We start from the raw sequence: 16,000 nt of genomic DNA, 5'->3' as shown, positions 1-16,000 counted from the left end.
ATATTATTGTATCGTAAATATTGAAACAGTAAATTAAACGCTAATGGCTTCCAAAAACCAGAAACGATGCATTCAACATGGCAATACTATGCGAATTACAAAATTCGCAGCAAAGTGAGATGTTCTTGCAATCATAATCTTGACCGCAATAAAAAATGGGCACCAAATGTACCATAGATATGGTCTGTTGGACCCACGAAACATAATTAGGTACATCATCATTAAGAATTGCGTACAATTATGAGTTAAAAAAGAAGAAACCAAATTAGGTGTTTTTTTGAGTTGTTATTGAATAAAAACATAAGTTTTTGGAAATAATAAAAAAACAGATTAATATGATGATAAAATAAAACAAAACATCTAATTTAATTAATTGGGGGTCAAGTTATGACTGTATGGGAAGTCAGTGGTGTAATTAAGAAGTTAATGGTACAAAATATTCCGTTGCGTTTGATCACTTTTTGTTAACGCACTCGTGATACTATAAAATCGTTAATAGCCGTAATCTTATCAGAAATACCTATGTTTAAGGTATCGAAGTTTAAATTCCAATATATTATAATAATATTTTTCATCTTAGCCGTTTAATGAAAGCTTTGTTGTCTTCTCTTGAATGTTCATATCCCCAAAAGCAAATAGGATTTCGTTATTTTGTCACATTAACCTAAATTGCAAGATATAAATAACACTCTGAAATTACACTTAATGCAAAGAGAAATCTCCTAAACAGTATTAAACCAAGATCACACACAAAAAAGAAACTATTGCGCTTCCAGAACCTTTACACCGTCACAAACAATACACTGGCCAAACTGTTTCTTTACCTTTAATTACGAGCACACACACATTTTATAATCTACTTGTTTTTGTTGTTTGTTGTATGGTTAGTGGTCAATCTAATGTCAAAGCTGTTCAAGCCGTCTGAGAGGCCTTTGACGTGGCTTAACGACTGTTATCTTAGTAGACAACAACCGAGACCGACTTTTAACGTGCCCTCCGAAGCACGGAGACGCCCAGTTCAAATACCACTGTGCGGTCACCCATCTATGGAATGACCGCGCCAATGGTTGCTTAACCCACAGATCGTTACCGACCGGTGAGCGCAACTGGCTGTGGGCGCCTTATAATCTACTAAGCCTTGATTGATATTCCATACATTAATAATAAACTATGATCAATGGTGTAAACGCTCTCAAACGTATGTTATTCAAGGATAACAAATTATCATTTTTTAACTTAAATTTACTTGTGAATGCTATTTATAATTATTCACATTTATGCTATAAATCATATCTATGGTTATTGCAAAACGAGTTATTTAGCCGTTTAGTTAGATTTAACCTTGTTATTATGTAAAGTTAATTGATACATAATATGCGTTTAATGCGGCTTTTTATTTGACCTTTTGAATATTTTGTTTAATCTTTGTTGCTTTTTTATTTATCATTGTAATTTATGTCTTGAAGAACATTTTGCAGTCACTCATTGTAACTAAAAAATATATTATTTTAAAACTAATCAGATTACAATAATATTTTAAATGCAAAAATGAGTGTTATATAAAAACCGAAGTACTATAGATGTAATATTTTTGTGTCTATTTAACAGTTATTTTTGCGTTTCAAATGTTATATTGTATCCATGTGTTTGCTCGTTTGAAACAAAGTACCTGCTGACTGTATATTGGTAAAAAAGCTGCTAGATAAGATACAGCCTAGATTAAACATAGTTTATTATTTCACAAAAGAAGTTGAGAGAACTAACTGGTGACACATGACAGTTTTTAAACGGAACTTTTGTCTCATACATTGTGCAATGAAACTTGTTTTAAAGTTGTACCAATCGAATAGTTAAGTACCAATTTCCATATGGTTTTGGAAATTCCGTGAGATTCTTGCAACAGTGTTAATTAAATTCGGATTTAATACTCTAGTGAAAGAATCTGTGGATACTGGATTTATTGATATTTTTTCCGTTTTCAAAGGGAGTGATTTCACTTCTTGGTCTTTGTATCTACAGCATAAGATTTATCAAGATTCAATTGGGCAACGACTTGTACAATATTAGATGCATTCCATTTTTTTCAATACTAGTAATAATAATATAGCTTTCGGGATGTTATCAAAATTTTTGACAGATTTTATTTTAAGGCAATTCGATTTTATGAGCACGAATGTCAACTTATTTGATTCTTTGCGTTGCAGAAATATGTTTTGAAAAATAAAAATATAATTCTTAATTATACGTAACACCTAAGAAAAATATTTATTGATTTTATTTAAAGTAGAAATCATATGTAGCTATCTAGTTGTTGTCATCTTTGCATATCATTATGTCGTGTTGCATATTTTATGGTACAAATATAAATATATCAACTAGGTGAGATAAACGCAATAAGTAATTTTCCTCTATTTCTTTAAATACGTTATGGTTAAGGATAAAAGAACATTATTAGCTTAGTTCTTATATTGTTACTAGGTGTAATCCAGGACTCCCCCGACGGGTCTCCACCTTGCTGTGGTGGGGGGGCTTAGTAGCCGCGAGCCTTGAGGTGAGGGCGCACTTCGGCCGCGGTGAAGCGAAGAGAGACCCATTGGAGAGGCCGCTTCCCTGTGTGGGCGGTACCGCACTAACCCGGGGGACCAAAGCGGCCGGCCGGCTGGGCCGAGGCGACGTAGGTCCGGCTGGTTTTGGAGGGGCTAGTCGCGGAGGAAGAGGTGTTTTAGTGTGTCGTTGCTGGGCACCCTGTCCTCCGCGACTGGGCGGGGCCGCACCGCGTGATGCGGCAATGGTGGGGCTGCCGTGGGGAGTCGGGGGTCGGGCGGTCGGACCCGGCTCTTAACCCATGGCGGCTGGTGGTGGGACCGCAGGGCCTGGGAGTGGGCAGACTACCACTCTCGGGCTCGTTGGTCGACGAGGAGGTGGCGGCGGCCTACACACCTTTCCGCCGCCGGCGGCCGGGACATGCTGCGCATCTGCGCGTGGCCTGTCCCGGCTTCCGAAGGCCCCCTGGCTGGCGAACTTGGGGGAGTTTTCTGGCCACAGCACTAGGGGGCATGTGGGGGGACGGCACCCGTGTGTTGGGGTGTCGTCCCACACTGTGGATGGGTCCACATTGTGGACGGCCGCGTCGGGGCCGCGGATGTGTGCCTAAAGGCGTTCCCGTGGCCTCGGCACTAAGCGGCGAGGAGGCAACACCTTGGTGGTTTAGTGGGTAGGCCTTGCCCTTCTGGTTCGGCGAGCCCCACATACCCCAGCGCTCCCCCGGCCGTTGGGGATGCAATTTCATGCATTAACCAAGTAAAAAAAAAAAAAAAAAAAAGGTGTAATCCAGGATTTTATGATAAATTTAGATTAAAATAATATATTTAACAAACTTTTCCTCTAACTCCTTTGCAGTGGGTCACAGAAACAGACCTAATAAAAAACCCACAAAATACAGCTCATGTTCTAATTTAATCAATTTAATCTTTTGTTTTAAATAGGCATTTTAGTTACATTGTTCAGGCCGTTTCAATATAAAAATTCATATGTCAATCACGAATTGTTGGCACGTAAACTAGAATTGTGATGTTTTTATCTTATACCAAAAAATAGGATTCAGGTCTTGTTCTATGTACAAAATATATTATATATTTCATTCACACTTTTTTAATTTTATTTAACAAACAGTATATACAAAAGTGACCCTGAAAATTGACCTTTGAACATGAACCAATGTTTATCGGATTATCAATGTGAGTTAGAACAATTGATGCAATCTGCAACGATCACAATATATAAAGATTACGACACATCGTTGACCTTAAATTAAGTGTTCTTTGTTTCTTGTTTTACATATTGAGAGTGATGAACTTAAAAAGTGTAGGAGACTCGATTTTAATATTTTACTATATCGTTTCCCACTTGTGGACTCTCAGCTTTAAATTTTGCACCGGCATTGAGGTCAAAAATAACATTGTAATTGTGGAAAATAAGAATAGATAATTATGTCTATAGATAATGCGTTTATACATCTAACAGTTTTGGAAACAGTAGTTCCTAAGATTTGTGCAGTCAAACAAACGTTCATTGAATACAGGCTTATTATGTTAAGAAGTACGTTTTATATCTACAGATTGTTGCCTTGTCGGGGCTTTTCTTTAGAGTAGCTGTACAGCGATCGCAAATTATAGGTTTGTTATTCAAATAACTGTTTTATTGCATTTAAGTGTCTTCATAAATCTCTCAAAAGACTGAGTTTTCTTCCACACGGTAAATTCCCTATCAAAACATGAACAATTGAGAACGTTTTAAAACCATGATTCATTAGCATTACCATAGAAAAACCAATCAAATTAAAGATGACATGTTCCCACGAGGTGACTAATAAGATGAATGATATATTTTCATACACGAGTAAGATAATGGTACTAAGGAATTTCCGTCAACCACAAGTAGTAACGATTTCAAATTATTGCGTCATATAAAGGGATTTGTATCCCTACATTAGGAGAGATAAAAATATGGTATTAACCATAAACACGAAAGTAATTATGTTTGTCTGTCCCATATGACATTCAAGCTTACCTCTGATTTGGATGTTGTTGATTTTTTTACAAAGACAGTTTAAGGCCCGAGAGTGGAAAATATAATTATATAGTTTTAGGTCAAGAAAGCCCATGGCTACAGGAACTATGCGGCTAAAAAACCATAAAACTACCGTCAACGCGGACGAAGTCGCGAGTAAGAGCTATAGTAATACTATTATGCAACAAGTCTTAGACGATAGGTAATAAAAAAGGTATCGCGACCTTTACTTTTTTATTGCGTTAAAGACCCGTTGCATTTTAGTATCACAAGATCAAGATCCCAAGTCTCTCTGGGTGTCTTAGTTTATGTGACTTTAGAACACGTGCTATTAGGGTTAGTTTTAGATGTCCGATTTCAAAATATGCCAATAAGAAATCTATAAAGTGCGTGTATTGTAAATGTTTGGCACCTCTTCCTTCAGGATTATTAGAATGAATATAGTCTCATTGGATGTTAATTAAACAAATCTACATTTTCTAATCATAGCAAGTGAACTGGTGTTTTTATTCTGTTCCTCCGTCTTTGCTTATCTCCGTGGAATAAAAGTCATGATTGAATATACATACATGAATTAAAGATAATACTTAACTTGCGTTAATTTTTAATGAACCCGGATAGTACAGCCAAATATAGGTCAAGAGACTATCAACTACAATAATACGAAAATAAGCATTTTCTTTTCCATGGAAAAATCTAATAATTATATACATGACACGCTTGTTAGTAAATGTAATAACATGTGGACGGAAGACGACAATCATGGCGGTTCACTTGATTTGCAAAACAAACGGAAACCTTCTCTGAGTGCTTGTCTTGTGCAGGTTAGTTAGAGTTGCTTGTTGTGCAGTTGCGACTAGTCGTGGTCGTGTAGTCGCATGTTTGTTTGTTAAGTAAATTGTGTGATGTAGATGACGGTTGACATTTTCTTCGATAATTATCTTCATAGTTAAGTGTGGCCATTTCACTTTTATAAAGTGTATCCCAAATCAAATGTGTCCATGAACACTAAAAAATATTTTGCATGTTTCAATCAGTCTGGGATCATTCAGGGTTTCTACGCATATACAGTTCACACAAATAAAATTAATTAATTGAATCTTTTAAATTTTTTGGAATAATAGATTAAAATAAGAGATAAAACACAAATTTTGTGGTAATTATGTACTTAATAGGTACGTAATTACCACAAAATTTGTGTTTTTTTGAAAATAGTCGGTTTACAGTGTAAAAATATTGGTAACATAAATAAATCTACATTAGTATTGTCGCAGTCGCAAGTGTGTCATATCATAAAGCACCTATTACACAATATTATGAATAACAGATTAACTTGTTAACGCTTATCATAATTATACATAACAGGTATATAACATGTATACATATATACACATATGTTGCTATATACGTCAATATTATTATGTATTGTTTACGTCAAACACATAAACAAGATGACAGTATTTTCTAGATTTTGTTGTTTTTCTCAGTTTTTATTATTATTTTTAATTAATTCTAATATGATTCATAATAGCATAGTTTACGGTGTCGTGTTGTTAGACTTGTGCTTTACAGAAAATTTCCACTCTGTAAAAAAATATTTTTGTTGTTTTTGAATTGTATGTAGTTTAATTCCACAATACATGTTTTTTAAATTAATTGTTCTGTTCTATTGATTAATTTATTTAAGATTTTACTGTTTTGGTGTGAGACATACTTGAGAAACTTTCGCAAAAATATGGAAACTCATAGTGACACCGAAATGTACGTACAGGCATAACTGATCCAAACTGGATAAATGTTTTTTTAATATGTTTGTTACCGTCAGGACAAGGTTTGTATGGAAATTACGGGCAATTCCCACGACAATAGAATTAACGGGATAAAATTGTACTGTATCCGGAAAAAGCGGGCCAATCCTCTAGTGTCTTAATCAAAATTGGCTAAGTAATCAAATCAATCGAAGATATCTCGGCAATTCCTAGCCATTATTGTTAAAAAAATAACAATGCGCACGCAATCGGAACCGCACTTATTAAACAAATAGGCATTAAAAGTCATACAAAAAAATATACATATACTATACTAGTTGCGTTACATTGTAAAAACTATGCACACATTATCCCACATTATTCACTTAACATATTAATCAATAGATATTTCTGAAGGGAAATATGCTATCAATGTCAATCAATGTTTTTGCTATAAATAAAACCTGCATGTGTCATTATTACTGTAACGAACAATTAAGTTTTTGTAGGAAAATCACATCGGAAGAAAACTTAATCGGAGAAACTTTATAGAAATCTTTATCTTTTTGGTTCTTTTCTCAAGCAGTAGTATCCTAAATTATTTTATATATGTAATTTTACTTGTAAAAACAATTATTACAAAAGAAACCGACTTCAAATCTAAATTTTGTTTCGGCCGAAGTCTACAAGTAGTTTGTCATCTTATAAACAATACGAAACAAACATGACAAGTCGTCAATATAGTCAAAAGAACGCATTTATAATTATTATGACTAACAAAACAAAAAAGATACGAATCGGGAACACCGAAAAACGAAATAAGAGAAATCAAAAACAATTCTCACAATAAAATCTTAAGAAGTATTCAAATTTTCAAAAATGCAGACATCTTGACAACTCTTTTATTTGCATTCGGTAAGAAATGCCATAGTCCATATTGCATAGTGAAAATTACAGCCAAGCGGTGCTAAACGCCTATTTATTTCATTTCGAGACGCCTAAGGCAAACATTATTGTATTGCAGCAGCATATTCTACGCAATAAAGTAACATTAGCTCAAATCGTTTTGAAAATTAGTTCAGCCTGTTGAGAACCAAAATTAAAACGAAATGTACTCGTTTAGCTAAAATAATAAGGAACTTTCGTATTAACTAAAAAGCCTGAAGCAACTCAAAATGCTATGTTATTAGTTTAACCAAGTGAAATTATTTCCCTGTTAAGTTCTGAATTTTGTAAGTTGTCTTGTCAAGATGTTATTTAAGCACTCGTATTAAATTCGATATCGAGGTAAAGTAACCACCGTAAGCACAATTTGGTGCGTTAATAAAATATGATTTAAAATAAACTAAACCGATTTTTTAAAAGTAATAATGAAATTGACAACGATCTTTGAAATTCTAAAAGACATTTTTGGACTATTTTTAAAATGCAAAAGGCTTACATTGGTACGAAACAAAGAAAAGTGACACAAATTTTCAGTTAAAGCCGTGTTCACTGATCATAACTTAGTTAACGATCTTTTATTATTAACTAAGGTATGACCAGTGTATTAGTTATATTAAACCAATCTATACTAATATTATAAAGCTGAAGAGTTTGTTTGTTTGTTTGTTTGAACGCGCTAATCTCAGGAACGGGTCCGATTTAAAAAAAAAAAATTGTTAGATAGCCCATTTATCGAGGAAGGTGGCTATATATCATCGCTATGACCAATAGGAGCAGAGTACCAGTAAAAAATGTTACAAAAACGGGAAAAAAAATTACCCATTCTTTCTTATGTGACGCAAGCGAAGTTGCGCGGGTCAGCTAGTTAATTTGATATAAATAAATTATACTCAAGGCTGTATTATTATATTTAGATTCGCACCATATTGTTTTTAGATTTCAACTTTGATTCATATTATTAGTTTCCAATAAATAACGACAGATAAACATAATCACAACAACTTCATTAATAGCTATTTCTATTTTAAATTAATCCATCAGTTATTTTCATTAACTACAGATTAAAATAATATTTGGGAAAAATACTGAACACGTAAATCGATTTACGTCGTAGCAATTAGCATTTTATTAAATTGTGATATTTATAGATTTATTATAATATTTATTGTGTATTATTATTATTATCAATATCGTTATTTATGTTATCTATTAATAAATGAAGGTCAAAAAATATTATGTTGCAAAAATAAATATTCTTTTTATTTCGCCATAAAAATATCTAGTGGAGGTTTTTACGTAGAATATCTCTCGGCTAAGATGAAATTGGTTAATCTTAATATGATATAAAATTTAATAAATACTTGCGGACTGGCCCAACTTTGTTCGGGTATAGTACAATTTTATCCCATGGATTCCATCGATGTGGGAATTCCGATCTATCCCAAACAAACCTTGCAGATGTGAAAAATTTAATTGTCTAATTTCGTTTAGGTTTTCAAAAGCTATACGCGTAAATCCATTTTAGTGACTCATTTTTATTTATATAGATTAATACATACTAAATTCCTAGACACAGCTGATAAGGGATTACGCGGAGAGATTTGGTATAATATAAAGCTTATTAGTTATTTCATTTATCATTTGTTTACTGTTATAAAATGGTTAATTTATTCGAAAATAATGGTAAAGAAAACAATTATAAATCAAAATATTGTATAAGCAACTATAATTTACATCCCAGTATACAAATCATATATTATAAGTACAGTAATAGCCGAGTCGTCTAAGCATGCGCCTCCCACGCAAGTGATCGACGGTTTGAACCCCAAGGCAACGCACTAATGATTTTTCGAAATTTTATGTGTATTAGATATTAGAAATAATTATCACTTGTTCCAACGTAGAAGGAAAACACCGTGATGCAACCTTGCATACCTGAGAGTTCTTCAGAACAGTTCTTAAAAGCATGCAAAGTCCTCAGCCCGCTCTTGACCAGCATGTTAGATTCAAAACCTAACCCCTCAATCATCACGTGTCATTAAATTTTTTTAAAGACTTCTCCCACACTATTCCTTTTGTGTCGCGTGGACTTTTACAAACATAAAATACAACCTGACTCGAAATAACTATTTGTGGCTAACACAAAAAATTGTTCCGTGTGGGAATCAAGCCCACGAACTCCTGATTCAATGGTAGCGGCGTGGAAACCTTTTCTAATGCAACACGGTGGCAGTCGTAAAGAATAAATAGTAAACGATTATAAATGAAAATGCCTTACACTTATAGTTTAAAGCCTAGTATACAAACCAACTGTATAGTATACACTATCGAGTATACGATCAACATTCATAGATTCTATTACATGAAGAAGACAATGTCATTACCATTACACGTAATACTGTTATTCAACTGAGTGGTTTTATACGCTTTGTTGATAAACAGCGTAAGGCGTTATTTTCCTGACTTTGCAATTGAATATTTTTTTGTTATTTTTGTAAAGGATGTCTTTCCAAAAAAACGTAGTTTCAAAATTTAGATGCCCAATTATTTTTTATCTCTAATACCTATTTGTTATTGTTACGGTGAGTGATTAGCGTGTAGACATAAAAACAAGGATATTAATTTGATAATGAATAAGATTGTAACCCAAACTTCGCCAAAGCATCAAGCAAAAGTTGAGATGCTTTATCCCTGTTATACATTGGTAACTTAACCATTTAGACCATTTATTTGGTTACGCATAAATAAAGACATAATATTATAAGGAAAATAAAAACACAGACGACAAGACTTTCAGAAATAATGCGGTTTTTATATACACTTTAGCAATGGAAGCAGAAATCAAACCACCAATGCAGGGTCTTCCAAGGGTTTCGACCACTTTATATAAAGAACTACTACTACATTTACTTACAAGATTAAGTGTTTTATCAAAAATTACAGACAAATATGACAGTTTAATCAAACTATAAAAAGATTGCACGTGTCATTCGCCTTCATATACAACGTCGAAGCATTGTGTACTATGTACCAATCTTGCATATACAAATTATAGGCTGGCTTCGCGCATGCAATTAAAGGTATTGTTCACATACTTGTGCGAGTATTTGTAAGACTAGATGTAAGGATAATAGTAGCCTGGACTACTGTTGTAAGGTTTATGAGGAAAATATTCGTCTCGCATGGAACTGATAGGAGAAATACTCACTATTATTGAATAAGTAGAGAGAAACTAGATGTTGTTGCATACATACATTAAAGTCCGACAACTTAGTAGAGAGCCTAGGTGAGAACGGATAATCTAGATAATAATTAAGACACCCTCCGTCAGTTGTCTACGTACGGGTCATTAATGTTTTGTGTACCTACCTCTCTGATAAGTTGTTCAACTATAGTGCAAGCAATATTTCAGAGAGAGATTCAGACCCAATTTTGTCATTTTCACTAGAGAATTGTAGATTGCAAATCTCAAATAGTACAAGCGATTAGATGTACTCGTAATACTCTAACGGTTTCGATATCCTTATTGTGTTTTACCTCAAGGATAAATGTAAATTTATACGGATAATAATTAGTCGACTTGAAATAAACAGATAACTAAAAATACTATCAACGAGCACTTTCCTTATATTTCACGTCATCGGGACAACAGACTCATATTTCAAAATAGCGGGACTCTGCGGCTTTCATGTAATTTGAGCAAAATAAAAAGATATAAATGAGGTTTTTTTTTAAAAAATGTGGTTCTTTCTTAGCGTCCCAGTGTCCTTGCTTACTTTAATCACAATCGGTTTATCGGTTTAGTCGTAAAATTTAGTTTACGGATATATTTTTATAATATGTAGAGCTTAAAAAATCGAGCACATGACTGCGTACATCATAAAGTGTTAATGAAAACTAAAAATCATAATATTTACACAAATTAAATTCGAAAATGCTAATTATTGCTTCACGGTGGAATCATATTTTGATACCTATACTAGTAAAAACTAGATTATCAATTGCAGAAAATTATTATTATATTCCGTCCCTGACTTCGCCTGCGTAAAAAGGTTTCCCGAAGTTTAAAGTATTTATATGTGTAGTAATTGGTGGTTGTAGGAAACTGTGAATCGAATTTCATTAAAATCCGTTCATTCGGTTTTTCGTGAAAGAGTTACGAACGTAAGTCCATTTTCACAAACTTTTTCGTTTATAATATTAGTAAGGTAGGATAAGATAGAATTGAATTATTACAGTCAACCTTTCTGTAGCAATAACTAGCAGTTCATAAAGAAAAAAAATGAAGGAATAGTTATCAAGATCGTCCCAGTAAAGTAACCTAGTCCAAGGTTTATGCGAAGAATGATGGCGCCGGTTCCTCAGATAGCTTCAATTAACAAACCTTCAGGCCACTAATCATCTGTTACTTAGATGTAATAGTCTATGTGTCATAAGTTAAACCCGGGTTTTTTTAATTGTATGTAATAGAGCATTCGTATTATTCATCTTTTATGAGATAAATTTTTCAAATATTTGTGCGCAATTTTTTTTTGGCGACGTCAAAAGCCTTCGGGTGGCTTGAACAATTACGATACTACTGTATCCTTTGTGTCCGTTGTTTGTATGTTTGTAAAAGTCCGCGCGACACAAGAGCAATTCTTATAGCGGGAGTTGTCTTTTTCAAATAAGGTTGATATCTAACCAAATGATAAGAAGAAGTGTGCAACATTCTACATATTATGATAACAAATAGATTAAATAATACTATCAATTTTCTAAAATCAATCTCTCGATCTCCGGTTAGATCACTACACCAAATTATCCTTATTGTGGACGATCATAAACTGCATACGCATAAAAAAAACAAGAAACCTATCTACCTAAGTGTCATTGATGTAATGTAAAACAATGCAAACACCAACAAGTGGTTGCAAAAGTTAAAATTGTGATTAAATGTTTTTTGTTTCCATAACTTTTAAACTCTCGCGTTGCATGTTTAATGTATAATAGAATACGGGAATTAACGCGAACACGCATTTTACCTTAAAATGCCTAACGTTTCGGCGCAGGTTGCACTCGCCGTGGTCCCAGGCCTGGGAAGGTAAAATGCGTGTTCGCGTTAATTCCCGTATTGTTTTTTGTTTGTCTTAAACTACTACGGTATTGTAAAAAATCTTTGCGATTTATGCGCCTTTATATCAAAATTGACTTAAGATATGCCTTTTTGAAATTGAAGGTCATTGACATCCAAAAAAATATAATTACTTTATACTGAACAAACAATATAATTTACTGAATAAAGTCTCAATGAGAAATGCACGCGGTAGACTGGCACGTGAGACTAAAAACCTAATCTAATTAAAATGTAGATTTATTTAAGTCATTTTACACTTCACGAATACTAAACTAACTACTACAGTAAATAAAAGACTTACAATTTATTAAATTATGATTTGTTGTACCGATAGTACCTCTGAACACAGGGGTTATTATGAAATGGAAACAAATGGGCATGCTTAAGGTCTATAATTACACTTCTTGAACTGCTAAAATTTTATTTATAGCGATATTTAGTACCAAGAACCGGAAAATTTAAATCGTCGCCTTTTCGTCGCTTTTTAAGCGAGCTATTTATTTCTATAATCAAATTAAACCCAAAATCTCCTAAATTCCCCCATTCTATTGGATCAAATTTGATTATTACAGTAAATAAATTCATTTCATAAACATTTTGTTTCAATCTCCAAAAAAATATTCTTGATCTTCAAAATGTTGCAAAGGTTTTTATTTCGATTAACTGTCATTTTAGTGACATAAATTCCAGAATTCCTCTCAATCATTGCTTTTTTACACGTGGTTGATCGGCAGTAGCTAGTAGTTGATATAGATCACAAAACGGTTCTACACGTTATAGCACAAACGTGGGAGCAACTCAATACATAAAATAATCATAATAATATTTCCAAAATCTCACTAAGACTGCGCAATAAAAATCGTAAAATGTAAACGCCTACTATAAAATATATTGGAGACCTCATACCGAGATTACTATTCGAAAAACGCATCAATGAAATATCTCCGATCTTGAACGAGTGTCGTTATAGTTCGTTAAAACGGAGAAATAATATATTCTATAGTACATTAAAGCTTGAATTAACGATTGATGAGCTAATTACTGACATATTAAGTCATAAAAAGTGTCTAATTTGGAATAAAATGTGTTCAATTTAAATGAGTAAAAAATATTGGCGCTCGACCTATGATACATGGGACTAACATTGTTGATGGCGAAATGCATCATCATTATCATCCGCGTAATTCATACACCTATGCCTGCACCTTATGGTATAACAGGCGTAATATTATGTATGTATGTTTGCAAAATATTTCCAAAAAAAAAATGAATGAAATTGTTGCCCATTTCAAAATATTATCGTAATTTTTTGGCCGATAAATTAATTTTTAAAACGGTAATAAAGAATACTAAAGCACCATATTTTTTTTTTTTTTGGACAAAACGGCATAACATTTTAATTATTGAGTAACTATGAAGGTTTTTTACCTAAAGGTACTGTATCTACGTAGAAAACCAGAATGGAATTTGGTAATCACACCTTTTCTTGATCAGTTGCGTAAAGAATTAACAACGTTGAAAAGATAAATAAATAAATCTTCAGAATGAATAGTAATAGTACTATAGTAGTATAGTATTACTAATAATGTTCAAAATTCTAAATGAGTGATGTTTTGGTTCTTTCAAAACTAACATTCAGCAATGACTTCACTTGTAATACGTAAAAAAAAGAGAAAATAAGGTTAAGGTGTTTGAAAAAAACATTTATTATTATTATTAAGAATGAGTGTCATTTTGAATAAATTTAAATAAAAACAAGTGTTTAAAATATTGAATATTATTTAAGTATTCGATTTAATATCGAAAAATTTAATTTAAATATTATTATTAAGTATAGTAATTATCAAAATAATATAAATTTCATTTTTATATTTTTGTTTCTACATCACTGTACCAAATATTAATATTGTTCTGTACTACTAACACGCTGCAATTTTCGTAAACCACCTTCATTTACAATCCTAAATTATTTGTCAACAACATTACGACAATTTTATTACGAAATTGGTCTGACAGATATTAATTACTACTGTACCTAAACAAAGGAAATGTGGCCAATTGAATAAAAAGGTGGAATGTATTATCTTAATGAGAACAAGTTTATTAATCACTGTCTATTACGCTATTAGGCCTTAAACAATTCCCAACCACTTAAGTAATAAGACTTACCGTTCATTACAAAATTCAATTCCAGCACTAATTACTTCGTCCAAAATCACTATTAAATTACACTAGTAATTATTAAAAATTAATATAACACTACACTTTGAGAACTCGATTAAATTATTAATAATGAAAAAATTTTTTTTGGATATTAAATATCGAATATTTAATTTTGATCGTACTATCGAGATTTGTAGCGGGCAAGCGCGCTCGTCGTTAGATCGCAACAAAATGCAAGGAGTTGAGCACGAGTCGATATAATAAACACACGGTGTGACGGCCACGATAACGTCTATAGATCTGTTTTATCCGCGGGGGGTAGGCAGACACGGTCACTGTGTCAGTCTATTTATGTATTTTTACAATTACGTCAAGTTAAAATTGTTAAATGTCAACTTTTTGAAGGCTTTGTTAACACCTTTTTTAATGATAGCGTAATTAAGAGTACTTAATTATTTTCAAAATAAACATTTATTTTATTAAAACTTGCTTGGCTTGGAAATCGGAGTTTTATTTGTATAACCAGATAAACTAAAACTATGAAAAGTCATTTTAAAGTTAACCTTCATTGAACAACACATTGGTGGACAAAAAATTACAACCACTTTTTGAATTCAAAAGACACCCAAAATGTTCTAAAAAACTAGCAATCAAAAACTAACTCATTATCTTTAACTTATCGGAGAATCCGGTCATTGACCTTATAGTTATTACAAAAAACTATTGCAATTACATGATTATTTATCAATCAATAAATACTTTAGTGTCGGTATCTAAAAACATAAAGAAAAAACGGTAAGTCATTAATTTTCATTTTTTGAATACTGATTAATTGCAACTGAATATTACAGCAAAAACATGTATGCATTTACGAGTCGAGCAGTATCACCGAATTATATCTTATGATGGGTGATCCTTTACAACAAAACACTTGTACAACGGAATCTCTTGTAAATCGAAATCGTAAGTACCTAAGTATGCTTAAAAATCATCCAATGCTTTGTCTTTCTTAGAAAACCCCTGAATCAAAAATTGACGCACTGTCGGCACCTGAGACAGGCAAATTATAAAAGGTTAAAAGGCTAGGGAAATTAAAAGTAATACTAAAAAAAGACAAAATCACGTGGACAGATGTGTTGCGGCGAGACATGAAGACATGCAAGGTTGAGGGAGACGACGTCAACGATAGAGAAAAGTGGAGAGAGATTAAGTGTAAGGATCGCTGACTCCAATACCACATGGGACGAAAAGCTAGGAAAAAATAGCTACGAAAGTATGAAACTAAGGTAGATAGTATTCAGATTAATTCAGAATTTCTTACGCAGAGGCTTATACAATGAAGGCTTCAAAACACAGTCAGGCATACTGAAGGCACTTCACAAAGATTTTTTTTTTCATACCTGTAATAGACTATGCGTTACAATCAGTTATATTTTTACTACTGATACTATGAATACTT

General features: G+C 32.8%; 1 protein-coding gene across 1 annotated transcript in view; it reads right to left on the bottom strand.

Annotated features, from left to right (window-relative positions):
- Nucleotides 1-14,814, bottom strand: part of LOC142973244 (uncharacterized) — a 46,013-nt gene extending 31,199 nt beyond the window's left edge. The window contains exon 1 of the mRNA XM_076114882.1: nt 14,548-14,814. Within this exon, the coding sequence (XP_075970997.1) occupies nt 14,548-14,554 (7 nt within the window). The 5' untranslated portion in view covers nt 14,555-14,814. The remainder of the gene's footprint in view (nt 1-14,547) is intronic.
- Between the last annotated feature and the right edge of the window lie 1,186 nt (nt 14,815-16,000).

Source organism: Anticarsia gemmatalis, chromosome 5 (genome assembly GCF_050436995.1).
Source record: "Anticarsia gemmatalis isolate Benzon Research Colony breed Stoneville strain chromosome 5, ilAntGemm2 primary, whole genome shotgun sequence".
Taxonomy (NCBI): domain Eukaryota; kingdom Metazoa; phylum Arthropoda; class Insecta; order Lepidoptera; family Erebidae; genus Anticarsia; species Anticarsia gemmatalis.
This window is presented reverse-complemented; position numbering and strand designations above follow the sequence as displayed.